Below are 19,043 nucleotides of genomic sequence, written 5' to 3' on the forward strand. Positions count from 1 at the left end.
TTCTGTCTCTACCTATAGTAGCAAAAGGGAAAGTCTTCTGCCCTGCCCTCAACAAAGCAAGGTAACAAGACACCTACCTACAAGCTGGGAACATGGCTCAGTTAGTGGGCTCCCTGACCCCTAGAATTACATAAAGCCAGGCATTGTGAAGCATACCTGCAATCCTAGCACACATAGGGTAGAGGCAGAAGAGCTAGAAATACAAGGTCAAGATCATCCTCAGCTACAAAGCCAGCCTGAGGCCAGACTGAACCATATAGAGACCCTGTCTTAAAAATCTGGTCAGGACAGGGATCTTTTCTGAGACTGATACTCCAACCAAGGACCATTCATGGAGATAACCTAGAACCCCTGCACAGATGTAGCCCAAGGCAGCTCAGTCTCCAAGTAGGTTCCCTAGCAAGGGGAACAGGGGTTATCTCTGACATGAACACAGTGGCTGGCTCTTTGATCACCTCCCCATGGGGGGTGGGGAGGTAGGCAGTCTTACCAGTCCACAGAGGAAGACAATGCAGCCAGTCCTGATAAGACCTGATAGGCTAGGGTCAGATGGAAAGGAGAACCTCGCCTATCAGTGGACTAGGGGAGGGGCATGGGAGGAGAAGAAGGAGGGAGGGCGGGATTGGGAGGAGACAAGGGAGGGGGCTACAGCTGGGATACAAAGTAAATAAATTATAATAAATTTAAAAATTTTTAAAAAACTGGGCAGGAGGCATACAGAATCTCATAACATCCCAAGAAAAAGCCCAGGCTGACATTCTCAAACATTGCCATCAACTGAATGAAATGAAATAATCAATGTCAATGATACAAATATAGAAGTGTCAGAATTATCTGACAAAAGTGAAAAATATCCACAATAAAAGTACTTCTACAAATGATTACAAACATGCATGAAACAAATGAACAATAGCAAATCTCAGTAAAGAAACACAAGACAGATAGGAACCAAACGGAAATTTTAGAATGGGAGGGGGGGAGTAAAACTTGGAAGGCAGAGTAAATAGTAGAATGTGGAGAAGAAAGAATCAGTGAACAGAAGGACAGAACAACAGCAATTGCCCAGGAGAAAACAGACTAAACACCTATGCTCAGTGAAGCCTGTGGGTCATGACAAAAACACTCATGTTAACCGAGTCCAGTGAGATAGTTAAAATAATTATAAATGGTGAGGGTATAGAGCAGGAAGTAACCTAATGTTTCTATTATAGACATCACTCAAACTTGTAAGACAACATTTTAGATTGTGATTAGATAGCAGATAGAGAATGGTGACAGTAAACAGGTAAGTAGAAGAAGAGTTGAGAGATAGATAAATAAAGAGTTGGATGGATGGATAGATAATAGGATGGATGGGTAGATGATAGGACAGATGGATGGATGGACAGATGAATGGACAGACAGATGTGATTAATAGGTAAGTATAAAGCACCAGAATTCGTAGGGTAAATCCTGAGAGAACTGAGTTCCAGAAAACCCTGACCTACATAGTGCAATCTTGTCTCAAAAAAAAAAGAAAAAAAAAAAGCCACACCTTAAGAATTTACACAAAGAGCAAAGTAAACAAAAAAAAAAGAAGAAAATAACAAATGTGAAACTATATATCAATAAGGTTAAAAACAAATAAATTACGTAGAGTGAGAAAAAAAATCAATGAACCATAAACTTCTAAAAAAGATTAGCAGAAACAAAAAGTATGAGTTATGAAGATCAGGAATGAAATCCCAGCAAGTCTGTTTGCGGTGCAGATAGGATTCTTCTCAAATGAATGAGGAAGGATGTCACACAAGGATGGTACCCAGCACAAAGCGAAAAGTTACATTCACAAATGCCTATACATGCACCTTTACAGCACCTCCGATGGTGATAGCCAACAACTCTGCACAGTCCAGATGACCTTCAGTAAGACCACAGGTGTGTCTAGATCTCGGAATTCTACCCTTGAAAACAAGTGTTACCGACCCATGCAACAACGCAATGAGTCCCAGACAATTGCGCTTGGACAGCACCAAGCCCCAAGGTTATACACATCTATCTCAGAACGACGGCTGTTCTTTTTCTGTCCTCGAGACAGGGTCTCACTAGGTAGCCTAGGCCTCAAACTTGGGTTCCTCCCACCTCAGCCTTTGAGTAAGACTGGATGTGTGTGCCACCAACATCCAGGTCACACAAGATCTTGGAGCACAAACTACAGAGAGAATGCACGGAGTTGTGAGGAGGTAGGGAAGGGAAGAAGTGGACATAGCGAAGGATCCTGGTGGGGCTAGATATGCTAAGCTGCATCACATCCCCAGCCTGGTTAAGCCACTCCGGTCTTGGAAAGATAGGAATTTGGGGAAACAGGCCATATGCTAATTACCGACTGCCTCAAATACAAGTTTTTGGATCACTCTTCTATTCAATCCCTTCACTGACTTTTCATAATCCCAGAAAACAAATACAATTAATAAATAAAAAGAGCTGATAAAATCTTAGGAGACTAAGTGCTCTGACCTATTTACCTTCTGATATCCTCTCCTAATATTCTCCCTTTCAACCCAAGGACCTACCATACTTTCTCATGAACAGGCACTGATCTGAGAGTAAAACCCTCTGGATGCATTGCCCCCAGGGGGGATGTAAATCACTATGGCTGTTATGGAGAACATAAGTACATTCCTCAAATCTAATAAGGTCTAAGTAACTCACCACGGGGCCACTATGTTAAAGAACTAGCTGCTTGCCTGTGCAGCATACTCAATAGCAACCAAGAAACCAAACCAAGATCCATCTATGCACAGAGGGCAAAGACAGCAGTGTATTCCGAGATCACATTTGGCCTTAAAGAAAATGAGAACGGAGGAAATCCTGCCATTTGCAACAAAGTGGAAGAACCTGGAGGACATTATGTTAAGTGAACTAGGCCAAAGGCAAGAACAGAAAGACAAATGTCGCAGTAGGCCCTCACCAGTGCGAAGACTCTAAGAAGTCAGACTCACAGAAGCTGAGAGCAAAATGATGGCCGCCTGAGGCTGTTGTGGGGAGCGGGGAGCTTGGGAGACACTGGACCAGGGCTCTTGTACCGAATGCTGTCTATAGCTAACAGCAATGTACTGAGCAAAATGAAAATTGCTGAAAGAATGGATTTTCAAGTGTTGGTGCCACAACAGATGTCAGGCGATGCTCTTGTTAATTAGGCATTCCACAGTACGTATACACTTCAAACCATTGTGTATATACACGTGTATATACAATGTTCACTTGTCCAATTATAATTTAAACCAGAAAGAAGAAAATAAAAGTCAGAAAAAGTTTTCAAGACTTTCCATGTGATTTGCACTCTCACTTCCTCCATGAGCACGTATCTATTTAAAGCTGCGCTAGCCCCTAGCCCCTTATTCTTCTGTTTGCTTTTCTGCATAGCATCCCAGAGCAGCTGTATAATTTATACACCAATCTGTTCACACATTTCTCCCCAACCCCAATGTATGAACTCTTAAAAACCAAGCCCTAACTTTTACTCCAGCTTCCCAGTTTACTTACCTAGTGGCCTTCAACAAATATTTGTAAGAGGAAGGAAGGGAAGAAAGAAGGGTGGGAAGGAGAAAAGGAAGGACTCTGCCATGTCTGAGATGATTTCAAAGGCAGACAAAGGTGATAGCAACAGGAAAATGAAAGATTACTGAGGAAAAAAAAATCTGAAATCTAAAGACAATTGTAGCAGTAAATTTCCACATCAAACAATGCAAAACGTGGTGCTGATCCCCCACTCCCAACCTGCAAAAGGTCTAAGTGGGGGTTTCCTAGCCCATGGGACTGCTGTGAGAGACCCTTTAGAAGATGGGCCATACAAAGACGTTAAATCATTGGAACAGGCCCTGGCTCCGCCTCTCTCTTCCCTCTACAGCCATAACCAGGACGGGCAAGCTGTTTGCCCTCCATTCACTCCCTGTGACGATGCACTGGACCAAAAGCAACAGGATCAAGCAATCATGGACTGGCACCTTGGAGGCAATGAGTTAAAATGAACCTCTCCTCTTGGGAAGCTAATTCTTAGCAGATATCTGGTACAACAACAGAGAATTAAGGCAGGAAAAAAAAAAAAAAACTACTTCAAAGTCGGCTCATTAAGAACTTAGGGGTACGTGTTGAAAGGAGGGTAAGATTAAACTCTCTTCTAGGTTGTTTACACTTCACAGAGAAAGCCTTCTGTCAGCTCTCTGCAGCAACGGGGGAAGAGCAAAAGAAAAGCTGCTGTTAGCACAAAACAGCGTTGGAGAAGGTTCAATGCTATGTTTAAAGTGGCAAGAGAAAGGCCTAATCACAGGAAAAGAGGGTAAATAAACATGCTTATCCAGTGCAGCCCTGCAGATGCCTGTGAGATCATGTCCCCGAAGCCAGAGCCCTGTGTTGCCTCTCATTCTGACCCCTACGCCAGCCAGCCCCGCACTACTGCAGACTTCCACTCAGCCCCTCAGCTGCCAGACCTCCAGAAACTGCTGGTTAAGACTCCTAAGGGCCATACCCGAGTGCCCTCTCACAGGTACACAACCATCAGACAGTGCAAGCAAAAGACACAAGTTAGGCAACACTGGAAAAAACCTACACGCTCATCCGGGGGACACAGCATCATGCATGCAGACATTCAATGCTACACAGCAAGAGAAGTAAACAGGCTTTTCTATCGAAAGCACTAAAGACTAAAGAATGTGCAATTTAAAAAGCTAGACACACCCACTTCCCAGTTTTGCTCAGACACGGCTCAAAAGCCCGCACGGCTCATCTATGGTGTGACAGACAAGTAGGAACAATAGTCACTTTGGCGGGAGAACTGCCTATTGAATGGTGCCCAACACAAGCCCTCGCTCGGGGTGCCGGTGTTTCCCACGGCTTGGTCGTTTGGTCGTGAGAAGGTTACACGGGGCGGGGCAGGGGGGGGGGAATCACTTTGTTAACTTACCAACCTAGCCTCTCAAACACCCACATCCAGCTCATTACAGTCCATGGGCACCAGCTTTCAGTCTTCTTTTTTTTCTAATTTCACTTTGCTTTTTGAGGTAGTACCCTTATATTTCTGTGGCTGGCCTGTAAATTCTCTGTAGCCCTGCAGGCCTTGACCTTGTGATTTTCCTGCCCTGGAATTCTGAGTTCTGGGGTTGTCATGCACTGCCATACCTGCTGAAACAGTGGTTGTGTTTCTACCTCAGGACCTGCACATGCTCCCTGCATGGAACACAGTTAGGATGTGGGCAGGGATTGGTCCTTCTTGTCCTGAAATGCTCAACACTCATCGATGAAGCTCTCCTTGATCTCCCAGTGCAGAGATCTCAACCCTACCTATCAGCCTCTCCCCCTACTACATCTTCATAGCACCTACCATCAAAAGCCATTCCACATACAAATGCACGTCACCCACCTATTGCCTACTCTCCCAGTAGAAAGGCAAGTACTATAAGAACCGTGGCTGGATGTGGGGGCCATCTGGCTGTGATGTCTGTCACCCCATTGATCGCCATGCTTGATTCGGCTGATCTGCCAGGCTAGGCGGGTGCCCTCTTCCTCCCTCACTCGGTCAAAGAGGACGACCTTCCCCAAAATCAGGAAGACCGATCCCCGGGCAAGGGTATACGAGTAGCTGCACTCCTCTCCAAACAAGCTCAAAGAACCTCGGCTAAGACATTCACTGCTGCACCCTGGAAGCAAGAACACTGCCTGATATAAGCCTGCGCGCAGTACACAGCTGTTGGATGAATGTGGGTTCCTGGTGCACTAAATGACAATGCCTAGGGGCTACACCAACCACAGGCTAGGAAAACTGAGAGGAGGGGCCAAAGAGGAAAGGATAAGAGAGCAAAAAGTTGCCAGGCAGTGGTCATGCACATTTTTAATCCCAGTGCTCAGGAAGCAGAGGCAGGCAGATCTCTGAGTTCGGGGTCTATGGAGTGAGTTTTAGGACAGCCAGGGTTACATCGGGAAAGAACACAAAAAGAGAGCAAAAAGTTGAGTTTGCTTCTTGGCAGAATAGCTCTGGACCACAACACTAAAGGAGACTATCTAAGAAAGCCTGGGAGAGCCCACGAGCAATACAGACATCATTTCATGCAAGTTCAAAACACCTCACAAAGCAGAAAAGGAATAAAAGAATTCTACCTTCTGGAAGGTTCTGCTCCAAGCGTTACAATACTTAGCTATGGAAGTAGGCCATTCCTGCAGTTTGCATAGGCAAATACTTGGAAAACTGCAGTATGACTCCCATCGAAAGATCCCGCCATAGTCATATAGCGTATGCACCTACAGATGAAGGGCATTGCTTCAAGCCAGTGCAGGCGCCTCGTGACCCTAATGTCTTCTGGTACCATTATGAGAGAAGATAGAGAAAAATGGGGTGATAAGAGCACTGAGAGGATGGACACAAGCAAAAAGGGGGGGTACGGGGGACCCTGACAACCTAAGCCAATCCAGGGCATAGGAGAGAGCCTGGAGCAAGTGGGGGGTTCAATGTGCCTTTGGAGGAGGTAGTCTTCCAACAGATCATTTTTAAGACTAGGAAAGTGGCTTGAAGAACTAGGTTTAGGAATACTTGGGCTTTGAGTTTTGAACCTTGAAGCCACTTACTCAATGTTACCAAGCAGTTAGCATAATAAGCACATGGCATATATCCCATGCTGCAGAAAATTAGAGGAAGCCTGAGGCCGGGAGTCTCATTAAGAATAAAACCCTAACAACAGATTAATTTTGTTTGTTCCCATGGCGAAAAGCCTAGACACTTCTGTCTTTTTTTAATGACCCTATTTATGCATAACTTTTCTTTAAAACTCATTACACTCCCAAATCACACTCTCAAGTGCTCAAGTGGAGTTTTCCCTGCTCATTTCCCGATGCTCATTTTCTTAGCAGTTATTCCCCTGTAGATTAGTAAACCAGTAATCCCTCGGGCTCCAAACTTCTTAATCATTTCAGATGCTAGGAGCTGACTTGGGACATCTTTCTTACTTAGGATACCCCCATCCAAACTAAACCGATTTAAGTCAGAATCGAGTGACTCTGTGGAAAAGAATGCTAGTCAACGGAGCCATTCCAACAGGAAAGGAAAGAATGAGGGTGTCTGCATAAGCTATGAAAGACTGACAGTAGGTTAGAACTGGACTGAGGACAACTAGTACAACTTCATCTCATCCTAGGAAGGCTGGAGGTGTGGTCCGGTGGTTAGCACGCCTGCCTAGCATTCAGAAAGCTCTGGGTCCAATCCCCAACACCATGTCATACCTTGTCATCCCAGCACTCAAAAGGTGGAAGCAGAGACATCAAAATCATCCTCAGCTACATATTGAGGTCAAGGCCAACTAGAGCTATTGGAGACCTTATCTCATTTTAAAAAAAAAATCCTTCTATTTTGGGTAAATTGATATAAGTGCTTAATATTTTAAGGGGAAACCACTTGTTTAATAAAGGGCATTCTTGCAAATTTTATCTTTCTACAGCGGTGGCACGGGGTTGGATAGGAAAACACAAGTATATGTGAGCTTGTAAGGGATCTTCCAAATGATGGTCATGAAGCTGGCAGCAACCTGGTCAGAATGGAAACCTGGCCAGTCTTCTCTTTTCATTCCTCGATCCCTTCTTGCATGAATCCAGAAACCACAGTTTCATTAGCAGCTTTGTTGCCTCACTAAACCCAGCGATTGACCTCAGAGACTGACCCCAGTGACTGACCCCGGTTGTGAGGGTTTGTTGGTTTTTTTTTTTTTAAGTCATTCTGTTTTTAGACAGAATGAGCAGTGCCAAGTAGGATGACATAAGAAAACTGCACTGTAGAAAATGACAGAAAGGGGGTAGGCAGAGATGGTGAGGTTCTTCTCCCTGTCACCTCATCTAAGAGATGTGAAGTACAAGATCGCAGCACCTCAGCTGTCAAGTCAACAATAGTCTACCAGAGGTGCTGCCTTCTCTAACAGAGCAGTCATTTTGTAACTGGGTCCACAGACAGGGAACAAGAGGTAGGAAGGATCAGGGGCAGAGCCAAATGCAATCATAGGAAAATGCTACTTACTCTTCCAGAAAGTGCTGCTGGGGTCCGATGATGGAGCCTGGTCGGCAAATTCTGATCCAAGCAATGATTTCAGCATGTGTAAACCTGTAGTGTTTCATGACATAACAGGCTATCAATGTCCCAGTTCTTCCCAGACCAGCTGTAAAATGGGAAACAGAAAAAAAATGCAAAGTGTATCATGCACACCCACAAAAACAAGGAAACTACCCTGTCCACAGACAGCACTGGATTCCAGTGCAATGGTAGCAGCAGCGGCTGATGTTCACCCAGTTTCTCTCATGTGAAAATACACGTTTTCTCAGGCTGGAAATGTAGCTTCTTGGCAAAGCACCTGTCAAGCACGTGCAATGCCCCTGGTTCAAGTCTCAGCACTGAATGAAAAGGAAAAGACCGACACAATACTTCTTTAACCAAAGGAAAGGGCCAAATGAGGGCGCCCTACATTTTATGGTAAGAAAGTGACATGATGAAAAGAAATGGATCTGGAAGCACAAAACTGGCTAGGAGGGAAGGAGAGGGGTGGGCAGAAGAAAAGGTGGAATGAAGCTGGGGTGCAAAGATGGCCAAGAGGGGCTGGAATGCAGCAATAAGGAGCAAGGGATGAATCAAAAAGACATCTGGATTGGCTCACAATGAAATTTAAAATGACTGAAATTTCTGACCTTGAAATTCACCTATGAAGACATTTCATTAGAAAAGCAGATAGGAAGACCAACTCTGTGGCATGTGCTTGCCATCCTAGAATTGAGGAGGCTGAGGCAGAGGCAGGAGCATCATGAGGTTCAAGGCCAGCCTGGGCTAAATAGTGAGAGCCAGAAAGAAAAAGGCAGGAAGAGTGGGAGAAAATAAAAGGGGAGGAAGGGAGAGGACGAAAAAGAGATGGAGAATATGGGGGGGGGGGGGGGGAAAGAGAGGAAACCTTAGGTATCTTTGTTTTTGAAAGGGGAGGGGGGCGGGGGGGGGGGGGGGGGGGGGGGGGGGGGGCGTGTAACTTAGTGGCAGAGAATCTGTTTTGCATGCATAAGGCCCTGCGTTTAATCCCCTGTGCTACAATAAATAAATAAAACCACTGACTTGATAGAAAAGAAAAAGAATACTGTGTTTTAAAAAGAAAAAACCACTTTGTCAGCTTTCCTTGGTCAAATAATGAAGATAATCTAATCTCCCAGGACTATAAAATGCACAGTATTTGATCAAATCTGAGAGACAGTCATCATGTCCAGTGGTGTAACATACATCACCGCCCACCAATTTTTAAGCCCAACCTAATTTAAGGAGTATTAAAAATACAGAGAATGGATGCCTTTAAACCTGTTTTTCCATGGTTATTTTAGTGAAGTTACATTGACTTTTCCACGCTGCACATGTGCATGCAGAGGTCAGACAGCAGCGCTCAAGCGTCTGTTAACTCCTTCGAGGTGTGGGTCCCAGCAGTAAACTCAGGTTGGCACGCCTGGCAGCAAGAGCCTTGACCTGCCGAGCCATCTGGCCCGCAGCCTTTTTTCTATTACTGCTTCCCAGGAGCAGCTACGGACACTTTATTTCTAATCGTCCACCATGAAATTATACTGCTCCAGGTACCTGCTACACACTGCGTGTAAATCTGTCCTTTGTGCAGGAAGAACTAAATCAAGAGGATGTCGACCGGCACAAGAAGCTCACCTGCTTGGTGGCACCCTGCCTAGAATGCCCATCCACCGTGAAAACGAAAGGACCAGGATAGCCACTTTCATGCCTACAGACGCCCAGCGCTGCCTTTCCGTTCTGAACAGCATGCACACACTGTTTTTAGATGAGGTATTGTGTGCATGCCCTATTTACCTCAAGTACCTTTTGGCCCAGGTCAACCCTCAACATCCATAGGAGTGGAGTTAACCACAGTCTCACTGGACTCTCGCTTTAATATGAAGACACTATGACAATAATTCTCTGGATCCGAGACAAAGCTGGTGTAAATGTATGGAAGGTTGTAACCGAGCATGCTAGAGGAGGCATCAGGAGCAGCTGGTCCCCAGGGTTTCCAGTGTGGGTCCCTGTCTGGAGAGCAGGTGGGCTTCTTCCTGGGGACCACTCCTCAGGAGGGGTGCTGCCTGGTACCCTGGGTCAGGCTCCTAATCCTACTCACACCCAAAAGATGGTGCTGCGAGTTTTCAGATTTCTCTGAAGCTGAAGGTGCTTCCCCCCCTTTTCAAAGGAGTCTATAATTTTGGGTCTATAAAAAGAACCTACTTAGCACTCAATCGTTGGGAGCTCTTACCACGGTGAACAGAATCAGAGTTCTTCACTAAGTTTCTATTAAAACTTTAACAAAAATGTTAAAGCATCCGTAATTAAAGGGCTCCCTGGCACAGCATGAAGGGTGCAAGGTGCTCTATTTAGACCGAGTGCTTTCAGCTGCCAGGCATGTTTCTGCTTCCCAAGAGGGCATCAATATGCCCACCACAGAAAAACAGCATCGCTGTATTTCAGATTAATGTCATGGCTAGAAAATGTCACAAATGCACAGCCATGCTTTTAGTCAACCACGATACGGACTGTAGACACTGACTTGTGGTGAGTTTCATACACTTGCAGCAAAGCTGTGTCTAATTTGCCTCCGAATAACACTGTATGTTGACACATGACATTTTCATTCTCTCTCCAGTCCCCATGAGAGTTCGTTTAACAAAGGACAGGAGTGAGTCTCACTTCCACCTCCTTTTAGTTCAATTAAAACACCGAGTGCTGCTTTAATTTCCAGAAAATTAAGCTGACTTAATCAGGGCAGATGTCAAAGTAATTAGCAAGCCTAGGTAGCTAAGTACACCATTAAAAACAAAACAGCTGCAATTAAACCGAAGGTGTGATCCTTATAAAAGAATCTACATGTGTGAACAAGTGGTGTGGCGGGGGGGGGGGGGGTGTTGGAGGGAAAAAGCCATGTCTGTACAAAGCACCACATATAAATGTGACCTTCCTCTATAAAAACTCACTTCAACACTTAATAAGTGATATTGGAAATATGGGGAGGGGGTGAACAGCTCTGTGATAGGAAAAAACTGTGTGTATATTTCTTAAGAGGTAAACCCTCACAGGTAAGTGATATACAGAGAAAGCCTGCGTATTTAGCTGCAGGGTTTCTTCCCGGTGTTTCTTGTACTATTGTTTAAATTGAAGCTTTGCCTGGAATACACTCCTTCTCTGGAATCAGCCACTGCCTCAGGCTCTTACAATCTTTCCACTTAGATCCCTGAGCCTTGGTGTGTGTGTGGGGGGGGGGGCATTAAAAAGGCCTCCCACTCGGGACTGAGTGCTCCAAAGTCTTTCACCCTCTGTATGTGGTCCACCTGTGGCTCCGTGTTCATTCTGATCTACTGCATGAACAAGACTGATGCACTTGTGAACTCACAGAGATTGTGCCCGCAGTCACAAGATCGGGACAGACCGGGTCCCAGCGCTGAGGGGTAAGTGAACACAGGATCCTACCCCTAACCAAGAAGCCATTTGCCATTGACAGCCTCTGGCCAAGGGAAAACCAGTTTTCCCCAGTGGAGTTCACTGTATGTATTACACCTCAGGGCAGGCCCCATACCCAACGCAACACCAACTCCATGTTTGTGTTGAGGGAGGGAGCTGCTTTTTCATTCTGTTTTGCTTGAGCTTTTTTTTTTTTTTTTTTTTTTTTTTTGTCTCATTGGCTTTTTGTTTGTTTCAACTTTCATCTTTTGTTTTCTTGTTTTGTGATGCAAAGAGACCATGAAGTTGAGTTGGGAGGGAGGATAGGGAAGGAGTTGGAGGAGGAAAAAAATGTGACAAGGTTTAAATAAAATAAATAAATAAATAAATAAATAAAAGTTTAAAATAAAGGTTTAAATTAAAAAAATAAATAAAAGCTTTGTCTTTTTCTCCCTTGAATTTGTTAATCCAAAATATGGCTTATAAATACACAGACATACATATGACCTTATAATAATAAAACCGACTAGGGAAAAGGCCAAATAAGTTTCCTAGGAAAAATGCTCATTTTTTTTTTTTAATAGGAAACTGAACTTTGAAAGAGAGATAGGAGTATCCCATACTAAAGTACACTGCCACAATCCACAAGCTCTCAGGTTCTGCTGACAAATGAGACACGTGAAAGCTGGGCCTTGCCTTGCACCTGAGCAACCTTTAACAATATGGGACCACCAGGTTACCAGTGTGAGGGGCAGGGGCTGCGTCCCAACTACCACAGCACACACACATACACACGCACACACACGCACACACGCGCACACGCACACACACACACACTCACACACGCACACGCACACACGCACACACGTGCACACGCACACGTGCACGCGCACACACACACGCACGCACACACACTCGCACACACACACACACTCACACACGTGCACACGCGCACACACACTCGCACACACACACACTCGCACACTCACACACACACGCACACATGTGCACACGCACACACACACGCACACTCACACACACACGCACGCACACACACTCGCACACACACACACTCGCACACTCACACACACACGCACACATGTGCACACGCACACACACTCACACACACACACACACACACACACACACACGCGCGCGCGCACAACGACGCAAATTAACCCCCCAGTCACAGTGGTCTGAAGATCCGTTGAGAGTAGAACACAGAAAAGGCTTCATTCAAGGCGTTGCGGTGGGGAGAGGAACCAAGAGGTCCTGCAAAGTGACCTGATAAGTTGTCATGGATGTGAAAGACCGCCATCCTCCCGCCCACCCCCCGACTCCCACACACACATACACACATACGCCCATACACACATACGCCCTTCCTCTAGCTGGCTTCATTCTTTCCCTTCCCCCAGCATGAAATTCCTGAGGAAAATCCAATTTCTTGGGGTCCATTATCTCACAGCCTGATAGCCAAACGCAGCTGGCACAAGATTCTACTTAGAGCACTTTCGCTCCTGGCGGGAAGGTCACAGTTAAACAAACTTAGGGTGCCAAGGAAACACTCAAAACAAGCCGGCTAGCAGGGAGCAAGGAGCACCTTCCTAACAACACAGTAGGACTGTCCTGCCCGCCAGGGTGAGGGAGGAGGGTGAGGGAAAGGCTGCACCAAAGTTGGCCGCGGCCTGGCTTCGGGAACCATCCCTAAATCGGGGCCACGTGCGGTTCGCTTCCCTCCCTTCCAGGCTGCTGTGAGAATGCAGCTTCGCGGCGCTGCTCACGGCTCACATGTTCAGCAAAGTTCCTCCACCTACTCAAATCTTAAACATAGAAACAAGGGCCTACAAAATGGTATTTTAATTTCTGTCAGAACCAAAGCCACACTGCCTGAATAAGGCAGTTACAGCAGCGCTCAGCACATGAAAAGAACGGTACCATCCCCAACACCTACTGGCCAATTTGCATAAAATGCAACAAAAAAAAACCCTCCGTGGACACAAAGCCGTGGGAGCAGCGCCACCTCGCGGCACTGGAGCGATTTGTCTCTGCTGAAATTGTGACCACCAAACTTTCAGTGGACTAGGAGAAGGCGATGGAGGGGAGAAGAGGCAGGGAGCGGGGTACTGGGAGGAGCTCAGGGAGCAGGCTACAATCTAGATAGACAATGAATAAATTGTAAAAAATAATTAAAAATATCTAAAAACAAAAAAAAGAAATATAATGGTTTAATTGTTTAATTAAAAAAATAAAGAAAGAAAGACCACCAAACTCAGAAACCTACAGTGGGATCTGAGCTTCTTCCGAATTTAACATAACCCTCAAATTAAAATCGAAATGCTCTGCTTTGGATTTACTAAAACTGAGACCTACCCTTGCTCTACTCTGAGCAACCTTTGTCTCCAAGTGCACATTCCAGAGAGCAGGTATTAGTCACCTGCCCAGCTAAGTCTTCCCGTTAGTTCTGAGATGTCCCCACAGCAAGTAACGGGTGGGCAGACCCTCCACTCCTGGGGCAGAGGACCCAGGGGAGGGCGGTGTCAGGGCAGAAAGGTGGAGAGAGCATTAAAAGAAAACGAGAGAGAGGAGCCAGGATGACAGTGAAGCGCAAGCCCGTATGGGGTCCTGCGACTGGAGCCCCAGAACCCACAACAAAGCAGGCACCGTAAATGACCACCCACTATCCAGGTGCTCGGAAGGAGGGAGGGTGGAGACGGGAGAATCTCACTGGCCAGTCAGTGCAACCAAAAAGACAAGCGAGTGACCGAGGAAGAAACTTACTGTCGAACTCTGGCCTATACATGCGCGCGCGTGTATACACACACACACACACACACACACACACACACACACCCCAACATAGAGGCAGCACCAGATGGTGGAAGAGTATGGAGAAAAGGTAATTCTGAAGGGAAAGGGGACAAGGGAACCAACGTTTGCTTCTTGACAGAGATACCTAAGGAAAGATGGTCTTCCCAGCCTTTGGACGCCCCTTGCTTATGTTCCGAGTCGTGAGCCTGGGCAAGCACTGACTAGTCAGGAAAGCTGGGCCTCCACCAAGGCGATTACTCCTTTCTTTAGGAAGGGATTATTAACATATGCTCTTGCTCCAACTGTCCTGAGGAAAACATCCCCCAGCTTCTGTCCCCAGCAGGCCTGGCTCATCAGGCGGGGCTCGCCCTTCCCACGCACGGCGGGCCCCTGGGACCTGGCGCCCACCTTTGCAGTGGACCGCGATGGCCCCCTCCGTGTTCTCACAGATGTTCAGGAACCTCCGCACGATGTTGTCGCTGGGGGTGCTGCCATCTATGAAGAACAGGTCGTAGTGCTCGAAGCCGGCGTCGGTAAAGCGTTTCGCCTCGTAAATCTTTTTGTTCAGTCTCACGACCGCAGTCACGTTGTTCTTTTTGAAATACGGAAAGTAGGCTTCGGGGGCGTGGAGAGGGTAACCTGCCGGCAAACAGGAGCAGTCATCAGAAAGCCGCAGTCCATCCCACGTAAACAGTCAAGTACTCCGGTCTCACAGAGCGGGAGGAAAGAGCGGTTCAGGGAAAGTGTGAAAGGTCACAGAGGAGCCATCAAAGCAGCGGCTGACCTAACTACAAACACCAGAGGCGGCTACATCCCAAACAACAACAACAACAACAACAAAAAACCTTCTCTGCGTTTCCGTTATAGTTGAAAATGGCAACCTCTAGAATCCAGATCCTGGAAGCATAATCTTGGAGGCCCCAAACAAAGGCAGTTCTGGGGTACCCAAATGTGCAGGGTAGTGCTGGGGTGGTTTGGGCTAGTATTCCTCCTTGAACATCATTTGTTACTTAGCAAATGTGGTTCATCTACAACTAAAGCTTCTTTTGAAAAGCCAGAGATAAGGGTTCCCATCTATAGCACAACTCCCTGCAAAACAAGGTTATGATTAATTATCGTTTGCAATTGTCCAAGTCACAGCTTGCAAGGTTTCTCAAAATTAAAGTAACAGCTGGGAACTGGGGGGAAATGCTGGCGAAAAGGTTCTTATTAGACAAGAGCAATACGACCAAGGGACCTAGTTTATACAGTGTGTCAACTATAGTTAATAACAGTGTGCTGGACAGGTTCCATGTGTTAAACTTGACAGCCATTCCACAGTATACACAGTTTTAATCCACCGTATGTGTAATATAAATGTATCCATGTTCAATTTGAAATGGTATATTTCAAAGGAAAGTTAGGAGGGGGTGACTTTTGGTAGCCACTTTCTTTGTGGTTGGGGAGACAGTCCCTGGCCTGTCCCCCACCAAACGAGCAATCTTGGGAGCTTCAGAGGTACCTGGGTTACTGACCTACTCTTAGTCCGTCATCCACAGGGACCCCTGAGAATCTGGGCCAGTGTGAATCTCGCAGTCCCAGGGGCTAGGAAGACTAATTTCCTAACACACCAACTGCCACCTACCGCTCATTCAGGGTTCACCCATTCAGAGCTCATCGGTTGCTGGCAGATTCTTGGCAGACCGGGCAAGCGAAATGACCTCACTAGGATTCACTGGGCTGGTGTGCTTCAGAGAATGAACTATAGGGCCTCCACACTGTGCTCCCGGCTACACGGCCTGCTCATCCCATCGTTTTCTATTTCCTCTCAGCTCCGAGCCAGCCCTTCAATACCATGCTTCGTAATTCCGAGCCCATCTACTAGTCCATGAGGACTACCTTTCTTGATCCTTCCTGTTTGCTCTCAAAGTAGGAGAGATGTCAGGATGAAAGAAAGGCTTTCTCCCCGTTTTATCAGCATTTCAGCCAGAACCCCCAGCTTAGCCTGGCATGCCCTGGCCCGGCCAAATGTCTTCTCCAGCAATAGGGCTTCTGGTTCTCCACTCCTCAAGCCCCAAATCTACACAGCACTTGGTATTTCCCTCAGCACTCTGAACACCAGCAGAGGCTCCTCCTCCGTGTCCCTCAGTCCTCCCATCTCTCCTTTGCTTCTTCCATCACCCCTCACCCCTTCCCTGTCCCCAGCCTCAGAGGGGACTCACTACCTTCTCCATAACCCTCTGCACTCTTCATTGCTGACTTTCTTGTTAGTCCCCACAAACAAACTCCCTGTACTACATTTGACGACAAGCGCTGTTGGAGATGTATGGAAAGAGGAGCTCTGTCTTTCTTGTTAGTCCCCACAAACAAACTCCCTGTACTACATTTGACGACAAGTGCTGTTGGAGATGTATGGAAAGAGGAGCTCTATTTCACTGGGGGCAGGGTGAAAACTAGTACAACCATTATGAAAATCCTCGTGGAGATTATTCAGAAATTTAAAAATAGAGCAACCACATGACCTAGTGACCCACTCGTGAACATATATCCAAAGACTCTAATCCTGCCACAGAGATACCTACACATCCATATTTATTTCTGCCCCAATCAGACTAGGAAGGATTTGGAACCAGCCTACATGCCATTAACAGAGGAGTGGATAATGAAAATGTGGTACCAATTTAGAATGGGATTTTAGTCAGCTGTAAAGAAAATGAAATTTGAGGGGAAAAAAATAAAAATGGGTGGATCTAGAAAGTACAATATTAAGCGATACAATATTAATATTTGCCTGACTCAAACTCAGGCAAAAACCACATGTTCTCTTTCATCTGTAGATCTTAGATTGTAATGCGTACACGTATGTACAGAAATGAACACAGATACAAATGAAACCTGGAAAACTAAAAAGGAGACCAAGAGAGGGTAGAAAGAGGTTCTAAGAAAACAGGGAAAAGAATGTCAGAGGGTCATGCTGACATGAAAGTCAGAAGAGAGACTAGTGGCAGGTAATAGAGAGAGCTGTGTATCAGGGCAGTAGGTGAGATGATGGAGGGCTGGGGTGTGGGGGCAGTAGGAGAGATGATGGAGGCTGGGAAGGGCTAGGGTATCAGGGTAGTAAGAGAGATAATGAAGGGCTGGGGTATCAGAGCATAGGACAGATGTCAGAGGACTGAGGTATCACAGTAGCAGATGAGATGATGGAGGGCTAGAGTATGGGGCAGTAGGAGAGATGATGGGGGCTGGGGTATCAGACAGTAGGAAAGATGAGGAGGGCTGGGGTATGGGGACAGTAGGAGAGATGATGGAGGCTGGGGTATGGGGCAGTAGATGAGCTGATGGAGGGCTGGAGTATCAGACAATAGGAGAGATGATGGGGAGGAAACACTCTTCAAACACACTTCTTTCAAAAAAAATACCATAACGACATCTAATACTATGCATGCTGATTTTAAATTTTTAAATGAATCAAATTTTAAACGAGTAAATAAAAATTCCTTCTGGCTGGAATCCCTAGGCATGGTTGGCGTTCTCCTCTGTGGACCCTGCAGACACACTGTTTCTCCTGGCTTCTGCCCATTTTCTAGCTCTCCAGCCTTCTCCCGCCGTTTGTGAGCTAAACCACATAGGTGAGTAGATGCTGCTTCGATGCAGTTATCAGTATCGGCTCTCTGGCCTGCAAGGGGCAGCACTAGCACTAGCTGGAATGCCTGGACATCAGCAAAGGTGGAGGCGGAGCTGGGAGGCAGGACCGACTAATCCCAGCCTGGCTGCATTTGGGCGAACAGATTACAGGGAACTTGCTTCACATCTCCTGTGTGAACACGGCAGTTTATGCAGAGAGAGAGGAAGCACGTGCTTTTCCTGCCTACAGAAATCGAGTCTGCTTTCCTCGGTAAGATAATCTCCCAACAACAGACTCATAGAACGAGGAGAATCGCTGGTCGCCGTGAGGAAATAAAAGTTTTTGTACCATATGAGGAATGGCCAAGAGAGGGACTCTATGTCCATGGGAAGTCCTGCTTGGCTATGGCAGCCGCTTGGAGCCTCTGCTGTGGGTTCCTGGCACCCCTTGAACTTCCCTTGACATCCCATCGGGCCCCTTCCTAGTTTGATACCTATCTACTGCCCCTACCAACAAGATGTAAGAGCCCCTGTATATACAGGAACGCCCATGAGGACTAAATGCAGGCTTGAGCTAACACAGCTAAACTGTAAGAGGAAGAAGCATGAGTATCTTCTGAGAAAGAACCGGGGACATCCTTGTAAACATACGGTATGGGGCCATTGAGATAACGGTGAAGACGGTAATAATACCTAATTATACTGGTCACTTGCTATGTCCCCAGGCACCAAGATACCATTACACTCCGCCATTCTGCAATAGCTAATGCTTGCATAGCTTACTAGTCCACACACGTAGCTAGCCAGCGTTTAAACCCTGTTAGCACCAGTGCGGGCACCTATTTTGGGTTAGGCTCAAGTCCATTCTAGCCGTCAGAACTCCAAGTAAGAGAGCAGGCTAGGGGCCGGGAGAGGAGGAGGACAACGGGACTCTTAAAACGACTCTGAATTAATTAAAACCAAGGAATAACCCAAATGTCCTGTAGCCTCTCAACAGCTGTGTGGTGGTGTTGTGTTAGGATACTTGTGGGGTACTAGTTTCAGCAATGTGGTTTCCTGGGAATCTTCACTCCACTCCACCCAGGGCTGATGGATGGCTCACCCAAGCCTTCCTCCATCTTGCCACTAGGTGGCGACATGACACCAGTGAGGAGCTAAAAGGCAG

The 19,043-nt window shown here is 46.4% G+C and overlaps 1 protein-coding gene across 2 annotated transcripts in view; it reads right to left on the bottom strand.

Moving 5' to 3' along the window:
* Positions 1-19,043, bottom strand: part of Cdc14a (cell division cycle 14A) — a 115,050-nt gene that overhangs the window by 59,485 nt on the left and 36,522 nt on the right. Inside the window, exons 4-5 of one of the 2 annotated variants that reach the window (XM_055628189.1) lie at positions 14,684-14,914; positions 8,030-8,168 (exon numbers count right to left, since the gene is read on the bottom strand). In XM_055628189.1, the coding sequence (XP_055484164.1) occupies positions 8,030-8,127 (98 nt within the window). In that variant the 5' untranslated portion in view covers positions 8,128-8,168; positions 14,684-14,914. Of the gene's footprint in view, positions 1-8,029; positions 8,169-14,683; positions 14,915-19,043 lie in introns of those variants that run through there. The other variant, XM_055628190.1, reaches the window with a different exon arrangement.

This window comes from Psammomys obesus, unplaced genomic scaffold, assembly GCF_907164565.1.
Source record: "Psammomys obesus unplaced genomic scaffold, mPsaObe1.curated_primary_1811, whole genome shotgun sequence".
In the NCBI taxonomy this organism is placed as follows: Eukaryota; Metazoa; Chordata; class Mammalia; order Rodentia; family Muridae; genus Psammomys; species Psammomys obesus.